Source organism: Solanum lycopersicum, chromosome 2, assembly GCF_036512215.1.
Source record: "Solanum lycopersicum chromosome 2, SLM_r2.1".
NCBI lineage: Eukaryota > Viridiplantae > Streptophyta > Magnoliopsida > Solanales > Solanaceae > Solanum > Solanum lycopersicum.
In genome coordinates this window covers 68196995-68216482 of record NC_090801.1, presented here as the reverse complement: position 1 = coordinate 68216482, position 19488 = coordinate 68196995, and the positions used below count along the sequence as shown (strand labels likewise).

The window sequence follows — 19488 nt, the reverse complement described above, 5'->3', positions numbered from 1 at the left end:
ATATTCGGTAGGTATATATATACCTTTAAGATACACTATTAAATAATGCGTCTTCCATAAAATTTAGTATATCAAAATTGTAGTATTTTTCTGACATTTTTTCCTATAAAATAATAGATGATATATTTCCTCATATAAGAAGCCACACTTCAATTGTTTCACCTGTTTGCCTCATCGTTTAGCCCACTTGTCATGCAAATTGCCTTGCTATATTATCTGCATGCACTCTTCAAAGACTTCAAAATCAATGATGGTGATCTCCATTTGCTTCTCTTTTAATCCTTCTTGTTAATTATCACTTTGATTTATTTTTTTTTATGTAAAAGGCGAATTAGTCTTATGAACTCTTATATTTGTATGAATTTATATTTTAAATTTTTTTACTTAATTATTTATTAATTAAATTTTAATTCAATCAAATGAATATTTTAAAGCTCATCTTATTATGTGTGTAATTCACTCGACTTTTAATAAATGACTTGTCAAATTCATGTCACATAATGCAATAACATGTCATAATTATCTTCATTATTTAATTTTTAAAAATTATTAAACAAACAAAGTTTTAATAATTAAAATAGAAAATAATGATTTTTAAATTTCTTAAACGAAATTTGGGACTCCACAGGTAACACCTAAAATCCACCGGCGAAGTCATTGCCGCCACCGCTTTCCTTGCCAACGAGACCTGTACAAGCCGTCACACTGTAATTTCACCGCTTTCCATAAAATCAACGTCGCTTTCTCCCTTCAGCGATAACAACTTCAAATATGACGACAAGGAGATGCCAATGTCCTGCTAAAGGTGATAATAACTGTGGAGAAGAAAGAAAAAGGCGTTGGAGCATTAATGGAGATGCGGTGAAATTAGGTTGAGTTGAAGGAAGAAGAGACTTTTTAAATTTTATTTTTCTTTTTTAATTTATTATTTTATCTTTTAGTTTTTTTTTTTTGAATTCAATATATTATTTATAGTTTTTTTAAACTTGATATTTTATTTTAAAATATTTTTTAAAATTTAAATATGAAGTTCACTTGTCTTCACATGCATGTACTCAATTATCTTAATGTCATATAAACATGTCAATGATTAATGGTCGGATGGATTTAATATATTATAATTTATTAAATTTTTAAGAATCTAGTTAATAAATAATTAAGTAAAAGAGTTTACAATATAAATTCAAACAAGTATAAAATCTATTAAACTATTTAATTTCACTTATTTTGAAAAATAACACAAAATAATGCATTTTTATCCGAAACCATTACTTTCTCTCATCCTCATAAAAAATTATGGCCAAGCCCCCTTTATTATTACTTATTTTGCTTAGCTCGGTAAGTAGGTATCATAGTAAAAAATGTAGAGTAGTCATTGTCTAGACTTTAGTATATGGTGTCAAAGGATTAAGGATTGATATGAGATATGCATATTTTTTCTTCTGGTAACTTGTACGCACTTAGAAAAATATAAAGTACATAAGAGTAATAAGAATATACAAATATGTTAGAACAGTAAGAAACTGAAAAAAAAAAGAAAAAAAAAGAGAAACGCCCAATTAATGTGTAATGTACAACTGTTAATTTGACACAGGAAAGAACATTTACGTATAAGCGAAGCCCGAATAAAGAGTTTGAGATTCTAAATTTCCTTTAAAACGACAATTTTATTACTAAAAGCTACTGAGTTCGTTCGAATTCACGAAATCCCAGTATCATAAGCCTTCAAAATCAAGCAATTAAAATATATCAAACTTTGAAAATAATTATTGAGTCACGAGTTCACTCATAAGGAGTGTAATGCTACATTATTTATAACAAATAAATGCACCGTTATGAGTATTGAAAGAAGTAGATTTCCCATTATAATATGACATAAAGAGGTTATAAAAGAAAACTATCTTCTAGAGGGAATATAGATCGTGCTCAAACCTGAAATGTATGAGTTGTGATTGGTGTAAATTCACTTTTACTACATACGATAAATTCATAACTCCCCTAAATATAGTAATATTAGATTACGTAGTAGTTTTTGATGGATTAGAATCTTGAACAAACCAAAAATGTATAACATCAAAATACATGATTGCATGCACTTTTTTCAGTTGAATTCATTTCAGTTGTGATGATCGATCGGAAAGTATGATAAAGGTGTCAATTTAGTCATATATTATTCAACCATAGCAATAATTTATGGAAATTATACAACTAGTGTGGTAGAATATAATTAGACGATTGATCTGATCCTGTGTGTGTAGTCAAAGCAATATTGGAAGAGTCAATGAATGGAGGCATCTGGTGATGGGACCCAATACTTTATTTTGTGAAAGGGATCTGTGCTAGCTTACCACCACTAAGTTTTGTCCAACCAATTGATTGATGTTCATCATGCTACAGACCTGTGAACCTCTGTTCATCAAGAATCTATTCAGTGAGCACAAGACCAACTTTTTAAAAAAAAATATTATTTAGCTATGATTGACGTCTGTTTTGCCATTGTAGACTGTGTTTGTACCCACAAAATTTCATTTCATTTTGTTACGTATGGTGCAACAATTAAAAGGCATAACACAGTGCATGCAAGTATTATTTACTAACCACGTCACGAGTAACACGGGCTGGGATTACAATTTATGTTCCAACAAGTGAGACTTACTCGAGCTAGCCAATTAGTTGATCACCTCTTACTATCAATTCGTTAGATCGAGAGTTTAAATCATGTTGAATGTTAAGACACTATTAACCTCCGGATAGAAAAGGGTAGGAAAAAAATTATATTTCTTATAGTCTAGGCAATATTATATTTGAAAGACATAATAATTATTACTACTACTAAATCCAAATGTAGTGTAGGCAATATTGTTGCTTCCTAGGGCTATGTCGGCAAGAAATTCTTGTCATTTTTTTCAACATTCTCTATTGTATTCCTGCTGATAGGATCTTGTCCTTGCATTGGGATTCCAATCATAGGTTAAGTGGAATTGGCCTGGTCCCCCCAATCTACACAACATTAGTCTGCTTTATACTTTCTTCAATATTATCTATATAATATCTGAAGTATGAAGGGTCTAATTAATGGGCCCACCTGATAATTTATGATTAATCGAGCTCAATTATAATCCTCATCATCACTTTAATTTCCTTAAAGGTGTAGTAGATTACAACATAGAACTTTCTTCATAATCATAAAAATAATAAATATTGCTACCATGTGTTTTCTTATGCACTCATAATTTGACACTTGAATGAACAATCGCATTTATCAAAAAACAAATAAATCTGCGGCCAGATAACCTATGGGTCTATTACGCAAATAACTTTAATTTATATGCATAAAAAATCCACCGTATTAATTCAAATGGATGCGATATAATCACTTAAATTCGTATGATCTAAAAAATTCAACTCTTAAATCTGTACATATGACAAATCTTGATTGATTTTTACTCGTAATAAAGACCTTGTCATGTTAGAGCTAGTAAATATGTGGTTAAAAAAGCTATTGTGTAGTTAGAGAGACAAATAGACAATGTAACGTCAGTGAGAAATGTTAAGATTATAATTGTTGAGGCAAAAATGAGTGAATTATTGGGGGATTGAATAGTTTAAGGAGGGACATGTTTGATGGATTTGAAAGAATGGAGATAGTGGGGTAAGAGACCCACGGAAAAGTGAAGTGTCGGATAATTGTGAAGCATTTGTGGGGACCCAAATATTCACCATCCTATAAACTTTCAACGACATATTTTCCCTCTATTACTACTACGCAGCTTAATTCTCCTATCTAATGGATAATAAAGCAATGTGTATGATGTAAAGCTTAAAAAATTCTTTTGAAAATGTTTTGCTGATTTTTCCCAAAAGATTATTTTCTCTACTTTAAAAGCTTTATGTAAAGATAAAACAAAAGGGGGTTTGGGGGGTAAAAACTAGTATTGAGTGTAACCAGACCAAAGTTCTTATTAGGAATTGAAACTTGAAGTTTCCATTCTTTATCGCATTAAAATGTTCATATTATTAACAAATTGATTTTTTGCTACTTTAATTTTCTGTGTGTGTCGAGTAAAGGACTATTCAGCGAAGGGAATAATACATACTAATAAGAATCCTATGTACTTGTCTCGAGTTTCTAGATGAACACTTAATTAATTACTCAAATTTGTTGAGATTCTATAAATATGTTCAAAAAGGTATAAGAAAGTAATAAAATCAAGTGAATGGTTTAAATCCTCCACTCTCAACTAACACTCAAGCCTTATAAAATGAAAACATATAATCTTAATTAGTTAAGTCGAATGAAAATCGATTAAAAAAAAATGAAAATGAAAAATAAAGTGTAAGTGGATGGTGTTGGGCATGTAGCATCTCGATTGATAAAAGGTCGTTTTCGAATAAGTATATAATGACTTGGTATCCTCAATAGCAAAGAATAATGGATGTTGGTAAGAAGAGGACGAATCAAAATACTGAATTCACTGCCATTCCGGACGGCACGCGCGGTCAGGTCAAGACTACGTCAAGTACACATCCTCCCTTATTGCGAGATCGACTTCTTTTTTTTTTTTTTAATTTACGACCTCACGTCTGATATCTACGTTGATACGTATTTCTTACTTAATTTGAATTTGAATCAGAGGCTTCTGATTAAAAAATACGATCCATGTTGATTGGGTCTCTCAACCATGATAAATATCGAAGAGTGATAAGTCCTAGTGTAGTAAAGGCAAACTGAAACAAACTGTTTCAACACTCATCTTTTTACCAAAACCAATGCCGCATATTTACCTTTGTGACGTTTTCTAAAAAGCATGAAAGCCTTCTTTCCGAAACGCTAAATTTATCAACCAAAACTTTTAACCTGTCTCTCAATCATTATATAATTTTACTTGTTTTAAAATTGGCCAAACACGTTCGTATTATCATTATTATTACAGGAAAGCAATGAAAATTATAACGGTAAAATCATGGCTTAAATTTGACGGAACGAACACTTATTTTTGTTAGTTGTGAATACTTTTCATCTTGCCAATATCTTAGATAACATTTAAATTAAAAGATCGACTAGATGGAGATTGAAATTCTGGAAGGATTTCAATTTATGCTATTTTGTTGTATCAATTTCAAGATGAGAGAGTGGTACAGTTAGAAATATATATGTGTGTGTGTTTTTAAAAAATATAAATTGTATTAACGTTTTAGTCCAAATAACAAGGATAAATCCATCCCTGAATCGAAATACTTACAGGTAAGAAAACGGACTTTGAAAAATGGTTGAGATACTGTTGCAATTAAGGTATTTCGAATCTTCAAATTGATTTTCACATCAGATGTGAACTAGAATTTTGAAGATCAAAGTTTCCGTCTTAGCATGAATTTTTAGCAAGTTGCATGACTTAATTACAGTGAAATGATTAACAAATTCCAGTGTAACAGTATACAAGAATAAACATATCTATAAGTTTTGACAGCGACTTATCGTACTAATCATCATTTTACTTGGACACGTTATTATGTAAAAGAAAGTAAGAAACATTTGAACATTCACACTTCACATCAAATCATATTAGTTTATTAATTATAATTAAATGTTAAAAGCTTAGTACAAAACATATACATCGATACGCTTATGGTGGAATTGAGGTCGTAATTCCATACATGATTTGATATCATGATGCACCAATGAGTAACACGTGTAAATATTTGTTATAACAAATGGAGTATTTAAGATTAATTGATTTTTAATCATTTGCAGAATATTAAAATTAAGAAAAACAAAGATTATATGGAGGATTAGGGCAACATTAATGCTCAAATCTTCGGGGGGACATGCAATGAGGAATTTTATTGGCTGGCTGTCTGGGCATCTACTTTACACGTATTCCAAGGCAAATAAGTGTTTTGAACTTGTAATGATGATTATTGTTTGTGAATAATTGCATAGACACAAAGGCCTAGGTAGGGTTGTGTTCTTTTAGAAAACTTGATTGCTATCATCATCCTAAATATTTGGCTTCTTCCTAAATTCCCACTTTCATTTCACAATAATTACTTGTCCATAATGAAGATAGATTAGCTATACTTGAACAACTTTCAAAATTTTCTTAATTGCTCCCAACAGTAGGCAATAACAAAATACTCCCTCCATTTAAAAAAAAAAAAGAATGATTTTTTTTCTTTTTTGAAAATATTTTAACCTTAATTTTTCATATAACATGTTTAAGGTCACAAGATATAAAGGACATTTTAAAATATTTGACATAACTTTAATTTAGAATCACAAGATTAAAAAGTTTTATTTCTTTAAGATTTTTCTTAAAGTCTATTCCAAGTCAAACTAAATCATTCTTTTTGCGAACGAATATAATCCTAGCAATAGTTTGTCTTCTTTGTATAAAACTTTGCCTTTCTACTAGAAATTAAATTGAATTGAGCATAAGAGTGTGATCCAATAGTCAGCTTTAGAATTCACGAGGGGTTATATTCTTTCTTTTCGTTTATTCTATTCTTGAACTACTTAATGTTTGATTGATGATGGAAAGTGATGGATATATCGTATGATTAGATCATGTCTAACGGGACACCACAATCATTAAAAAAATTGAATTACTGGAGTCACAAATAATCTTCATATAATTTATTTGATAATTAAATCCACAAAATATTACAAGGCTACACTTCTCTCGAATTATAACTTGTATGTTACATTTTGCATCATCCTAAGTTCCTAACCATATGAAAATCAGTAATTCATTTTTCTATTAAAACAAAATCTTTATAATTTTGAATATTCTTTTTAGTTCTTAATGCTGTATTCTAATATGAATCACATTGCAGTACTTTTTCCATCGTTAACAACCAAAAGAAACAAAAGTATAATAATTTTCTGTTAGTAGTATTTTTTTTTTTCCAACGATCAATCATTCAAGAAAGGTCCATTTTCGTTTCCTTTCAAAACGCACTAACGCTACATTCCAAAATCTAAAAAAAAAAGAAAAACACAAGTTGTTTTCAAGTTTGCCTTTTTCTCTTCCTATATATATATATATATCATTCTATTCTCCATTCTTTCACACCATCAAAAAGATACTATTTATTACTCTCTTTCACATTTTCATTCTATCATCAAAAGAGTAAAACTAAGATCAATCTCATTTGCTTTTCTCTTCTTTTTTTTTTTTTAAAAAATGATTCAAGAGCTGTTTGCAGGAAACACTACACTTATCGGAGATGATAATATTTCTAATATTACTCCTTCCTCCTCTCCTATTTCTTGTACTACTTCTAATTCCAATATTGCCCCTGCAAGTGCAAATGCAAACTCTGAAAATCTTAGATGTCCGCGTTGTGATTCCCCAAACACCAAGTTTTGTTACTACAACAACTACAATTTAACTCAGCCTCGTCATTTCTGCAAGACTTGTCGACGTTATTGGACTAAAGGAGGCGCGTTACGCAACGTTCCTATAGGTGGTGGTTGCAGAAAAAACAAGTCCATCGCTACATCAAAATCAACTGCTGCAAAATTCAAAAATTCACTTCCGTTTGAGTTTATTGGAAAATCAGGCATTTTTGGAGGGTTCGAGCAGGAAATAATACCTTCAAATTATGATAATAATAACCCTTTTCTCTTTTCCTCACCTCATCAGAATCATAATCCTATTCTTTCCTTACTTAAAGGAAATCTTCATAAATCAATTGGAGTGAATCAATTTCCTTCCAACAACGGTATATGGAAAAATAATTATGAAGAAAACGTTGGTGAAGTCCAGAATAGTCGAGGATTTCAAGAGCTATATCAAAGGCTAAAAGCGTCAACAAATCGATGTTATACAGATAATATGCATGGACCATCATCATCGTCAATGATTTTGGATTCGGCTCCGGTAACTGGAGGAGAGTTGGGTTGCTGGAACCCGACCCTTTCAACATGGTTGGATCTGCCAACAGCAAATGGGGCATATCTTTAATTAATAAGTAATTTACTATTTTACTATTAGGGTGAAGGGTGCATGAGATGTTTGTGGTATACTGGGGATACTTGGACATGGGTGTGGCTTAGATTTTATTTGTTTTTATTCTGTTTTTCTCTTTGCTTTTTGTGTGTGTTTCATCTATAAAAATCAATGTACTAAATTTATTTTTCCGTATTGTCCTACATTTTGTAGCTTTCAATTTTCTACCAAATAAAATTGAAGTGCATTTTAAGTTTACGAATTCTAAATAATAGTACTTTTAAAAAAGTTAATATCACTTATTAAATTAAGATAAAATTAATTAATTTTTTACATTTTATCCCTATAATTAATACGATATTTGGAAGTTTGAACAATTCTCAATACTAACTATTCCATGTATATCTTTTTTAACTTATTTTTATGTGCATTGATATGAACAAAGGTAAATTAATAAAGTTGATCAACTTATTTAGGATTTTTTAATTTGTAAAATAGAACGTGTCTATCTAATATAGGAGGGAGGGAGTTAATATTTTTTTTTTAAAGATAATTTAGTATTAAAAGGAAAGAAATTTGAATTAATTGAAATGGAAAAAAAATAGAAAGTAGGCAAATTTCATTTGGAAGAACGTTTATAAGTTTTGTGATGAAAAGTTTGAAATAACTACTAAATCTTTTAGTGAAATTTGAGATTCTTTAAATCGACTTTGATACTCAAATAATAAACCAAATTGTAAAATTAAATTTTCTTCGATTAGCGAGGAAGTGCGAATTTTATTGTTTATTATCTCTATGAAAATTTAGAACTGCTAAAAATATTTGGGGAGAATGAATGAATAAATGCGTTAGTGGGCGGAAGAATATATATATATATATCTTCTCGATTGACTAAAAAGTAGTGATTGTGGAGTGCATGTGTCGAGACATATTGATGAGTATCTGTGAAGATTCTAATTCCCTTTGAATAACAAATAGTAGTAGTAAGTGATCCAACACCAATTTGAATAACAAAGGGAGATTCCATATGCAGCTTTTATCACTTTATGTAACAAAGTGACATTGCCTACCACTACCTACAAAAGAAAACATGTTTGTTATTATATAATCCCTTCCCATTTCCTCGCAATTTATCTAGTTTATATTAAGTGAATTATATATTGAAATTATTTTTACAATTTAAAATAAATAAATCATTCAAAATTTAAGAATATTATCAAACCCTATGATGATTCACCTAATATGAAGTTATGAATCAAAGAGAGTACTTATTAGTTTTTGACCCGACTATACAGCTTACGAACTTAGCTTCTTATTTAATAGAAAATTAATTAATTTGGGTATTCATAAATTTGAATATTACTCCCACGTTTTAGATTTTGATTAGTATTTTTTAAGAAAGAAGTAAAAAAAAAGTTAAATTTAATAGTCTAAAAATAAAAATATTAAATTTAGATTTTGTGATCTTAAACATGTAAAAAAAAAAAAACTCTACAAAAGAATTGTTTTGATAGGAAAAACTTTACTCCATACAATAGGAATTGAGTTTAACACAGAAAGGAAGGGCAACTCACCGTGATAGAACAGTGTAAGAATAAATAGGTACAAATATATCTTCTTCAGGCGATGTGGGACACCAACAAATCAGGTTTATCACTCTGTTTCTTATACAATTTATTTTCTTCTTTAAGTGAAATCATCAGACTAGCTGTCTCTGAATGGGATCGAGTAGAATAAGTAGATTTTAAGTAAGTTATTCAAATAAGCGTAATTGGGACCTTATTGTGTCAAATTGGTAAAACACTAGGTTGACAAGCTTTATTTGCAGTGGTTTAAATGATTATAGAAAAAGAGAGAGGATAAAAAAAAGGAAGAATTACACAGTTGAGATTGGAAATGCCAGAGTAAGCTGGAGAAGTATTGCATTGATAATTTGTAGTCGACATTTATAGGGGAATAGGGACAGCTCGTAATGGACGCAATCTCGCCAGTGTAATTCCAAACTTTTCTTCAACATCCAAATCTTCTGCTGCAATATCGCCTTCAGCTTTCCAATCAAATGAATTCAACAGTGAACCCAACATCACAGAAAGTGTCCGGGTTGCCAAAGGTAATCCAGGGCAAATTCTTCTACCAGCACCAAATGGAATGAGTTCAAAATCTTGGCCACGGACATCCATTTTCGAACTCCAAAATCTCTCTGGCTTAAATGTCAGAGGATCCTCCCATATAGCTGGATCACGGCCTATTGACCATACGTGGACCAACACTTGAGAATCTTTCGGAACAAAATAGCCACACGCCTCAACGTCTTGATCTACCTTCCGGATCAAAAAGGGAACTGGTGGGTGAATCCGTAAGGTTTCTTTCACTATGCACTGCAAATATGGGAGACGGGCAACATCCGCTTCTTCGATTGCCTTGCCTTGCCCAATAACTTCAGCAAGTTCAGCTTTAGCTTTATTCATTATGTATGGTTTTCTCATGACCTCTACCATTGCCCATTCTAATGTACTTGAAGTTGTATCCGTTCCCGCAACGAAAAGGTCCTGCAATATAACTAAATCTAAGAGGATAAAATGTAAAACTTGTATCATTATGCCAAAGAGAAAGGAAGAAGTTGCAAGTACCAGGCATAACCGTTCTATGTGATTTCTGTCGATTGCCTGGGCGTCTTCTTTGCTGGTATTTAACAGAACGTCAAGAACGTCAGTGCTACCAATAGTTGCTGATTTCCTCCTTGCTTCCAATCGTTCATCTATCAATCCCTCAAATTGTTGAAGTAACTTACCAAAATGTTTGCCTACTCTTCGCCTTATTCCTTGAGGATCAATTGTTTTAAACAGGGGGAAATAATCAGACAAATTAGGCTTACCAGCATCTTCCGTGATGCTGGACACCACATCCTTGAATACTTTACCTGAATTTGCATAAGGATCCACAACATCCTTTGAAAATATGGTATTGGAAAGTAAATTCATAGAGGTCTCGAAAGCAGCTTGTTCTATATTCACTGCCTCGCCAGTTTGGCTACACCCACCGCAATAAGCAATTAAATCTTGGATCTTTCCGGACCTAAGAACAGAGATGACAAAAATCAAATTAATTGGCCCACGATAGAATAACTCAACCATATAAAATTTTTTTTATCAGATTTGGAGACTAAAATTTGAGTCAAGTGACCTGAGATGTTGATTGGCATCAAGGCTGCTGGCAGAGAAGATATAGGAATTCAAGATTTTCCTAAGGCTTCTCCATCGATTAGCGACTGGTAGCCATACCACGGAGAATTGGTAGTGATTTAGGGCATAGATTGCATCTGGAATGGTTCTGCTAGAGAAGGCCAAATCTTGCTTTTGTAAAACTTGTTTAGCAACGGCTGATGAAGATATCACCACTGTCGTTTTTAGGCCCAATCTGAGGCTGATTATTGGTCCATACTTTTGTGCAAGTTTGTCAAGGGACTGATGAGGTTGACCACCAAGTATGTTGTGAAGATTTCCAATCAATGGCAGGGGATATGGTCCTGGTGGAAGTTTCTTGTTACATTTTTTGCTTATTGCAAACCAACCAATGCACAGGAACAAAGTGCAGCCAAGTAGCAATCCACCTACATAATCCATTCTCTTCTTCGCTCAACTATCTATTGCCTTTCTGCTCTCATTATTTCAATGCAATAAATATGCTATTCCTTATCAGTAATCACTATTCCCTAATTTGATCTCCTCTACCATTATATTCTTCACGTGAGTCCATTTAATGCAAAATATGAAATTGTGAATGGTAGCACTTTTTTTTTAGAAGATCTACTGAAGTATCAAAGACGAACGGGACTCTCAGATCGGGACTTATGGCAAAATACTTAATGTATAATTCGAAAATATTTTATTTATAAATTCAAAGGTTCTTCAATCTTATTTTCAAGTTCTATCTATTCCTTATTTTTTATATTTTATGTGTGTTTTTATGTTTTATTTAGGAGTTAATCTTTAATAATGTGAAAATTATTTAAGTTTAAACTTGGAGCTTATTAATTACTATTATCAATTATTTTAATTTTGGAATTATGTTATTTCATTTGAATATTCTATATAATAAAATTAATGTTGTGAAAAAATTTATATACCCTTCAAAACAATTTTCAACCTGTTAAATTATAAATCAAATTTATGAATGTTAACATTTTTTTAGAAGAATCGGTATATACCATCAACAATCATACAGAACATAACTTCCATATCCTTTATAATTATTGTTGTTTCACCATTTCTCATATGAAATGTATGAATTTCTAGTTGCCACCTTTCAATTAAAATAGTAATAATACTTACATTGCAAGAATAATAATAATAATAATAATAATAATAAATAAATAAATAAATAAGCTTCAAAATTTAAACTTAAATGACTTTCACGCTATTAAAAACTATAAACATTTCTTCCCCATATATAGTTAAACTTTGATTTTCACACTACTAAGCTAAACAGGCATATATTTATTTGAGCATCAATTTATAATATTTTATCCATTTAATAATCGATGTGTATCTGTTTTTTCTTGACTATAACATATTATATTATAAATAATAAGATACGCATATCAAGCAGATCTTAGTAACCATGTGAGCCCTCCATCGTTTCAATTAGGGGGAGGGAGTTAATTAAAATACCACTATTCACAGGCATCTCATTGCGAATAGGATTATAGGTATATATTCTCACATGTTCAATCAATTATCACATGCATTTCACTTTACTTCAACCACGTCCTTTCTTTTCTAGTTTCATTTTGTTCAAACTTTATCAAATTTAACGGACTTGCAGAGAAAAAAGAATTATAATGGCAAAGGACCAATCAACAATAGTTGTGTCATGTGTGACTCTTTATTGATTAATTGACATTGAATAATAGGTCTATCTTTTACCTTCTTATCATCTCATACTCACCTCTCTTTTCTTTTTTCTTTTTTACTCCTAATAAATATTTAATCTTCAAAACATAATTAAATAATTAATGCATTTGATAAATACATTTTCTATTAAATTAACTTAAACACTTATAAAATTGTTAACATTAAAAATGAACTTATTTTTAGTACATTTATTTATATTTGATAGAAACAAATTAACTGAAAATACAAACTAATTTACATTAGCACATAAATTGATTTAGTAAGATTATTTTTGTTTGATTTCTGATCTTATTTTGAAATTACACGGACTTTTTCTTTCACCATAGTCATATTTAAAATTCATATTTGTATGCTATAGCAAAGTTTGCATAATTGCATTCCATAGCAAACATATAAATATATAATTCGGTATACATATACAATTGAAGCAAATTGTATAAAACGAGAAAGAGACTTGCGCAGAGAATTGTATAAAATGAAGTGTGTAAAACGAATTGTATAATTATTGGTGTGTAAAACAACTATATACAATTTGAATTTGTATAAAATGAGAAAGAAAGAAAAACAAAAGAGACTTTTACAGGGAATATACAATTGAATCGAATTATAAAACGAGAAAGAGAGAAATTATATACAATCTGAATTTGTATAAAACGAGAAAGATAGAAAGGCAAAAGAAATTGGGTTGGGGAGTATTTTTATTGTATAATTATAATTGTATAGGACGAAAATATATGTATTTGAATGTGTATATACAATTTTCTCACTTTATACAAACAGAAACACAATTTATACATTTCGTTTCTGTTTGTATAAGCGAGAGAGGCGAGGTGGCAAGCGAGATTAGTGAGAATGGCAAGCGAGATTTGGGAGAGGCGAGAGAGGAGAACAAAAATATATGTATTTATACGATTTCCTCTCGCTTTATACAAATAGAAACAAATTTTATACACTTGTGTTTGTATAAAAGTGAGAGGAAGAGAGCGAAAGATGGAGCGAGAGAGGAGAGTGACGAGCGAGAGTTTGAGGGAGAGAGATGACTAGCAAACAAATTGCTACAGGACACAATTAAATTAAAGTATAATTATAGTAATTGATTTGATTTATTAATTTGCCGTTATATAATTTTCCTTATTTTAATATAAGAATGACAACGAGATAGAATAGGACCGGAAGTGGCGGACTCATAAACGTTTTTAAAAATTTATACAGGTGAGGCGGGTCACAGAATGAAATTTAAGTTTTTTAAATTAAAATTTACAAAGTTAATTTATTTTCAAGAGTCAATTGTTCCGTATAATTTTAAATTAACTACTCATATTATTATTATTATTATTATTTTTAATATCTTTATGTATATTCGGTTATAATATATATTTTCCAACTTTTTTCTATTAAATATTTTTAAAAAATTATAACTTAAATTAGAAAAAAATAATGGATATTTTCTGTTAAAAGAATGACCACAAATGTGTGAACCAAAACATAATTAAAATAATAATGATTATAAATATATGAACTGAAATTTTTTTAAAAAAATATGACAAACTTAATTCAATTAATTTGTTTTTTTAGGTGCTAGTAATTAAGAAAACACTAAATACTTTTGGGTTAATTTGGTATTATTAAAAGTATTGAATCATATGAGTATTTTAAATACTTAGTCCTAAAAACGTTTTTAAGTATTTTGATAAAAAAAAAATGTTTATTTAATTCTTTTATTCAATATATTAACGTATTAAGAAAATGAAATTAAAATATATTTATTAAGAGTAAGAAAATAAGAGAATGAATGAAAAGAAGGGTGAATAGGAGAGAGATGGTAAAAAGGTAAAGAAGTAGACACATTATGCAAGTGTCAACTAACCAATGGAGGATCACACGACTATTGTTTATTACGCTTTTATCATTATAAAAAATTTTGACTTGTAGATATTTTTGAATTGATCTAACACTATAATAAAATAGCTTTTTACCTGTCATATATGTGTACATTAATAAAACGTGTTAAAGGCATATAGACATTTGTAATTAGATCTATTGTCGCTCAACGTTTACATGGAATACTAAAATGCAAATGTTACTAGTATCTCTTAAAAAAACATATTTTAGTAGACAATTCAATTATTACTTTTAATTAATATTTAATTATCGTTAAAAATTATTTTTTGATATAGCGTTAGTAGAAAAAGTAGATAAGGAGTAAGCTAAGTCCATTAATGCGTGTGCTTGCGAGCCTGCTATGGTAGGAGTTTGTTCTGTCAAACTGGTAAAAATGTGAAGTGGTTTAAACTTAAATTCATTTCAATGATAAACAATACATAGCAAGAGAAAAGAAGAAACTTGTACATGGTAGAGATACAAAACAGTGTACATCAAAGTTGAGTCAGCTCAACAAATAGGCCATACCCAAAGAAAGAGTGCATAAAAGGAAAAGACAATAGTACCCTTGCTTATAAAAGAGAAAGAATACTAAAAACTAATAGAGGATTGATGCGCAGGTTTATAGAGGAATAGGTATAGCTCGTAAAGGACGCGATCTGGCTAGTGTGATACCAAACTTTTCTTCAACATCCAAATCTTCTGCTGCAATTTCGCCTTCAGCTTTCCAATCAAATGAATTCAACAACGAACCCAACATTGTAGATAATATCGTTGTCGCCATAGTTAATCCTGGACAAATTCTTCGACCAGCACCAAATGGAATGAGTTCAAAGTCCAGGCCAAGAACGCCCATTTTCAAATTCCAAAATCTCTCAGGCTTAAACGTGAGAGGGTCCTCCCATGTAGCTGGATCACGACCTATTGACCATACGTTCACTAACACTTGAGAGTCTTTCGGAACAAAATAGCCACATGCCTCCACATCTTGGTCGACCTTGCGAATCAAAAAGGGTACTGGAGGGTGCATCCGCAAGGTTTCTTTCACTATGCACTGCAAGTAAGGGAGACGAGCAATATCAACTTCTTCGATTATCGTGCCTTTGCCAATAACATCTGCAAGCTCACTTCTAGCTTTATTCATTATGTATGGTTTTCTCATGACCTCTACCATTGCCCATTCTAATGTACTTGAAGTTGTATCCGTTCCCGCAACGAAAAGGTCCTGAAATATAAATAGTAACTCTCAGGGATGTAACAAGGTATATAGCAAGTATTTAAATGATGGAAGAAGTTACAAGGAAACTAATGAAGCATAACAGAGCACCTAATGGGAATTCAGGATCTAGAATTAATCTTTTTAGCATTAAAAACTCACTGTATTACAACTGAAATTACAGGTTCATAATTTTCCGAATTAATAGTCTGACGGGTCGAAAATAATTGTTCAAAAGGTCTATCCGGCTGTGTAAATAAGGAACTTAATCGAAAAGGGTGAAGAAGTTAAAAAGTTACCAGGCACAAGTGTTGTATATGATCTCTATCGATTGCCTGCGGATCTTCTTCGCTAGTATTCAACATAACTTGGAGAAAATCTGTTCTACTGCCATTTTGTGATTTCCTCCTTTTTTCCAATCGTTCGTCTATCAATCCCTTCATAATATGGTGAAGCAGCTTATCAAAATGCTTGCCTGTGCGTCGCCTTATCCCTTGAGGATCAATCCTTTTCAAGAGGGGAAAATAATCGGCGAAATTGGGCTTACCAGATTCCTCCAAGACGCTCCTGATCACATCCTTAAATTCTTTACCTGAATTTGCATAAGGGTCCACTACATCCTTAGAAAAAATGGTATTGGAAAGTAAATTAACCATGGTCTCGAAAGCAGCTTTGCCTATATTCACTGACTCGCCTGTTTGGCTACACTTGCTGCAATAACCAATAAAATCTTGCATCCTTTGGGACCTGACATCAACGTGACGTACAAAATCAATTTTTACCTATCGTGTGGTGAATAATAACATGTTTGTTGACTTGACTCAAGGAGTTTGAATTCAAAAGTTCAATATGAATCTAATTATCATTGTATATTAGTTTTAACTTATTTTAATCAAATTAAACCCACACTTTTACCTGAGATGCTGGGTTGCGTCAAGCTTGTTGCTGGAGAACATATTAGAATTCAAAATTTTCCTTAGGCTTCTCCAGCGAGAGGCAGCTGGTAGAAACACAACAGAGAACTGATGGTGATTATTGGCACAGATTGCATCAGGAATCGTTCTGCTGGAAAAGGCCAAATCTTGTTTTTGTAAGACTTGTTTTGCAACGGCTGATGAAGATATTACCACTGTAGTTATTTGCCCCATCCTGAGGCTCATCATTGGCCCATATATTTGGGCAAGCCTAGCAAGTGACTTGTGAGGTTGATCGCCAACAATATTATGCAAATTTCCAATCAATGGAAGGGGAATAGGCCCTGGTGGAAGTTTTTTGTTGCTTCCATTGCTTATTGCTACCCAATGAATCCATTGAAGCAAAGTCCAGGCAAGTAGTAATCCACCTACAATAATGACTACATAATCCATTGGGTGACTTATATTATTTTCTAGTATGGCTATGGTTATATATATACTGCAACATCCATTTATCCTACTCCTGGGCTGGGATGTAAAAAGATTTATAATGAGAATTTGTTGAAGTTTATTCAGGATTGATCTTTCTTTATCTCAGAGTCTATAAACTCTCTACCAGTGTAGATGCAATATAGGTAGTAGTGACTAAAAAGACGATAACAGTTGTGGAATTAATAACTTTGATAGTTACTCAACTATCAATGTTTTCGTAGAAAGTCACTCAACTTTCATTTTTCAACTCAAAACTCATTCAACTATGATTTCTTTGCACAAAAAGTCACTCAATTTCCATTTTCAACTCAAAAATGACTCAACTACAAAAGACACTCAACCTATTTAATTATTTTTTCATTAAAATTTAGCGACATAAAATTTTAATTATTAACATAAATTTTAAGAATCAAATATATATCCATTTATATCATTTTAATGATCCGACCATTTAATCCAACCCGCTAAAAATATAATATTAAACATTTTATGTTACCATTAATTCACTAGAAGAATGTGGGAGACAAGGGAGAATAATTTAGGGAATCAATAGTAAAATAAAATGTTCAATATTATATTTTTAGGTGAATGAGGGGAAAATGCTTAAATACTCCCTCCATCTATGCCCGAAATTTCAGAGACACACTTATACTATACTAAGGTTCTATTACCCCTGAACTAAACCAATCCCATAAATTAGATATATAAATTTTATAATTATTTATATATTATTCATAAATAAATAAAACATATTTTGTTAAATTTTAATGAACTTATGTTTTTAACTTTACCATTTTCTCAAGCCCAACACTTTACCTACTGTACTTCACATAAAATAGTAACACTTTCTCTTAAATGAATCGTTTTGTTAGTGTAATGATAACTCTAGTATTGTTTAATTGTTTGACTAAACCGACATTAATATTTTTTTAGATTGTTCTTATACTTGGTGTTTGTGTTTATTAAGATACATACATTGTTAAAAAATTATTACTTTCAAATCGAATAAATCAAAAATAACTGAACCAAACCAATGGTTATTTTTTTCGTTTGGTTTTAGAAATTTAAAAAACCAATTAAATTGATTTGATTTTAATTTTAATTAATAATCGGTCTAAATCGAACCACGAACACTCCTACAGTGACCTATTAATAATTCGGTAATACTTAACTTAACAAATTTATTTGATAAATATATCAAGTTTTCAAGTACTAGAAAAAAAAAATTAATACTCCGGCCAAATCTAATTTTGGAAAATTTTAATTATTTTAAAATTATCTGAAACTTTTATACTTTCTTTTTGTCAAGTAATACTTGTTTATTAGTAATACTTATTTATTATTATTTTTACATATTCAAGAAATTATAACTATAAGTATAATTTTACTGTATTATCATTTAAATAAAATAAATATAATATCTTTAAAATATAACAAAAATGACTTAAATTAATTTCATAAATAAAGTAGATAAGCTATTTTATTAATTTTATAAAATAAATAAAATATTATTGGACATCAAATAAGTATTGAATAGAGGGAGTACTTTTTATAAAAACATTCATTATTTATAACCATAGGTGCGTCATTTAATTCACACATGTTCTATTCTCTCACTTTCCCTTCACTTCCTTTTTCAAGATTTATTTTGTTCCATAATTATCAATTTAATGATTAGCATAGCAAGAGAAAGAAAAACGTGTACAACTCTGTACATGATACAGTTTCAAACCATCTACGTGGAAGGTGAGTTACCGCAACACATGAGCCTCGGAAGTTTGGGTTGTTCGTGGGTCGATTTGAATAAGTTATTAGTTAATATTAAAATTAAAATTAAATTAATTTAATTGTCTTTAAATAACCAAAATCAAACTAAATTATATATAATATATATTTATTAATTGATTGTTATCGATTTCAATATGATTTAGTTCGATTATTAAGTATACATAAAAATAAAAATAAAAAAAGCAATTCATTCAATAGTAAAAAGTGTAATAACAATCGATTCAAAAAAAAAATTGTTAAATAACTGACATTACATATGTTTTAGTCACTAACTTTATCGTGAATAAAGCTTCAAATTTCTCTATTCTAAAATGAAGAGAAAATAACATTTT

At 30.4% G+C, this 19488-nt stretch overlaps 3 protein-coding genes across 3 annotated transcripts; 1 reads left to right on the top strand and 2 right to left on the bottom strand.

Moving 5' to 3' along the window:
- Positions 1–7184: 7184 nt before the first annotated feature.
- Positions 7185–7967, top strand: LOC101253547 (dof zinc finger protein DOF1.7). The gene has a single exon (XM_004232014.5). The coding sequence runs from the start codon at positions 7185–7187 to the stop codon at positions 7965–7967; it is 783 nt and encodes a 260-aa protein (XP_004232062.1).
- Positions 7968–9731: 1764 nt separating this feature from the next.
- On the bottom strand, positions 9732–11874 carry LOC101253849 (geraniol 8-hydroxylase-like). The gene is made up of 3 exons (XM_004232015.5): positions 11136–11874; positions 10583–11027; positions 9732–10501 (listed from the first exon to the last, which is right to left on the bottom strand). The coding sequence occupies exons 1-3, from the start codon at positions 11573–11575 to the stop codon at positions 9899–9901; spliced, it is 1488 nt and encodes a 495-aa protein (XP_004232063.1). The 5' UTR covers positions 11576–11874; the 3' UTR covers positions 9732–9898.
- A 3274-nt stretch (positions 11875–15148) lies between these two features.
- Positions 15149–17488, bottom strand: LOC101254151 (geraniol 8-hydroxylase-like). Its single transcript, XM_004232016.5, has 3 exons — positions 16878–17488; positions 16262–16709; positions 15149–15971 (listed from the first exon to the last, which is right to left on the bottom strand). The coding sequence occupies exons 1-3, from the start codon at positions 17327–17329 to the stop codon at positions 15369–15371; spliced, it is 1503 nt and encodes a 500-aa protein (XP_004232064.1). The 5' UTR covers positions 17330–17488; the 3' UTR covers positions 15149–15368.
- Positions 17489–19488: the final 2000 nt, after the last annotated feature.

Excerpts from the sequence above, each read along its gene's own strand:
- LOC101253547 (XM_004232014.5), top strand. The coding sequence starts at position 7,185 with ATGATTCAAGAGCTGTTTGCAGGAAACACTACACTTATCGGAGATGAT.
- LOC101253849 (XM_004232015.5), bottom strand. The coding sequence starts at position 11,575 with ATGGATTATGTAGGTGGATTGCTACTTGGCTGCACTTTGTTCCTGTGC. Across the intron at positions 11,028-11,135 it reads GATGCCAATCAACATCTCAG|GTCCGGAAAGATCCAAGATT; the intron begins GTCACTTGACTC and ends CTCTGTTCTTAG. Across the intron at positions 10,502-10,582 it reads ACATAGAACGGTTATGCCTG|GACCTTTTCGTTGCGGGAAC; the intron begins GTACTTGCAACT and ends GTTATATTGCAG.
- LOC101254151 (XM_004232016.5), bottom strand. The coding sequence starts at position 17,329 with ATGGATTATGTAGTCATTATTGTAGGTGGATTACTACTTGCCTGGACT. Across the intron at positions 16,710-16,877 it reads GACGCAACCCAGCATCTCAG|GTCCCAAAGGATGCAAGATT; the intron begins GTAAAAGTGTGG and ends CGTTGATGTCAG. Across the intron at positions 15,972-16,261 it reads ATATACAACACTTGTGCCTG|GACCTTTTCGTTGCGGGAAC; the intron begins GTAACTTTTTAA and ends TTTATATTTCAG.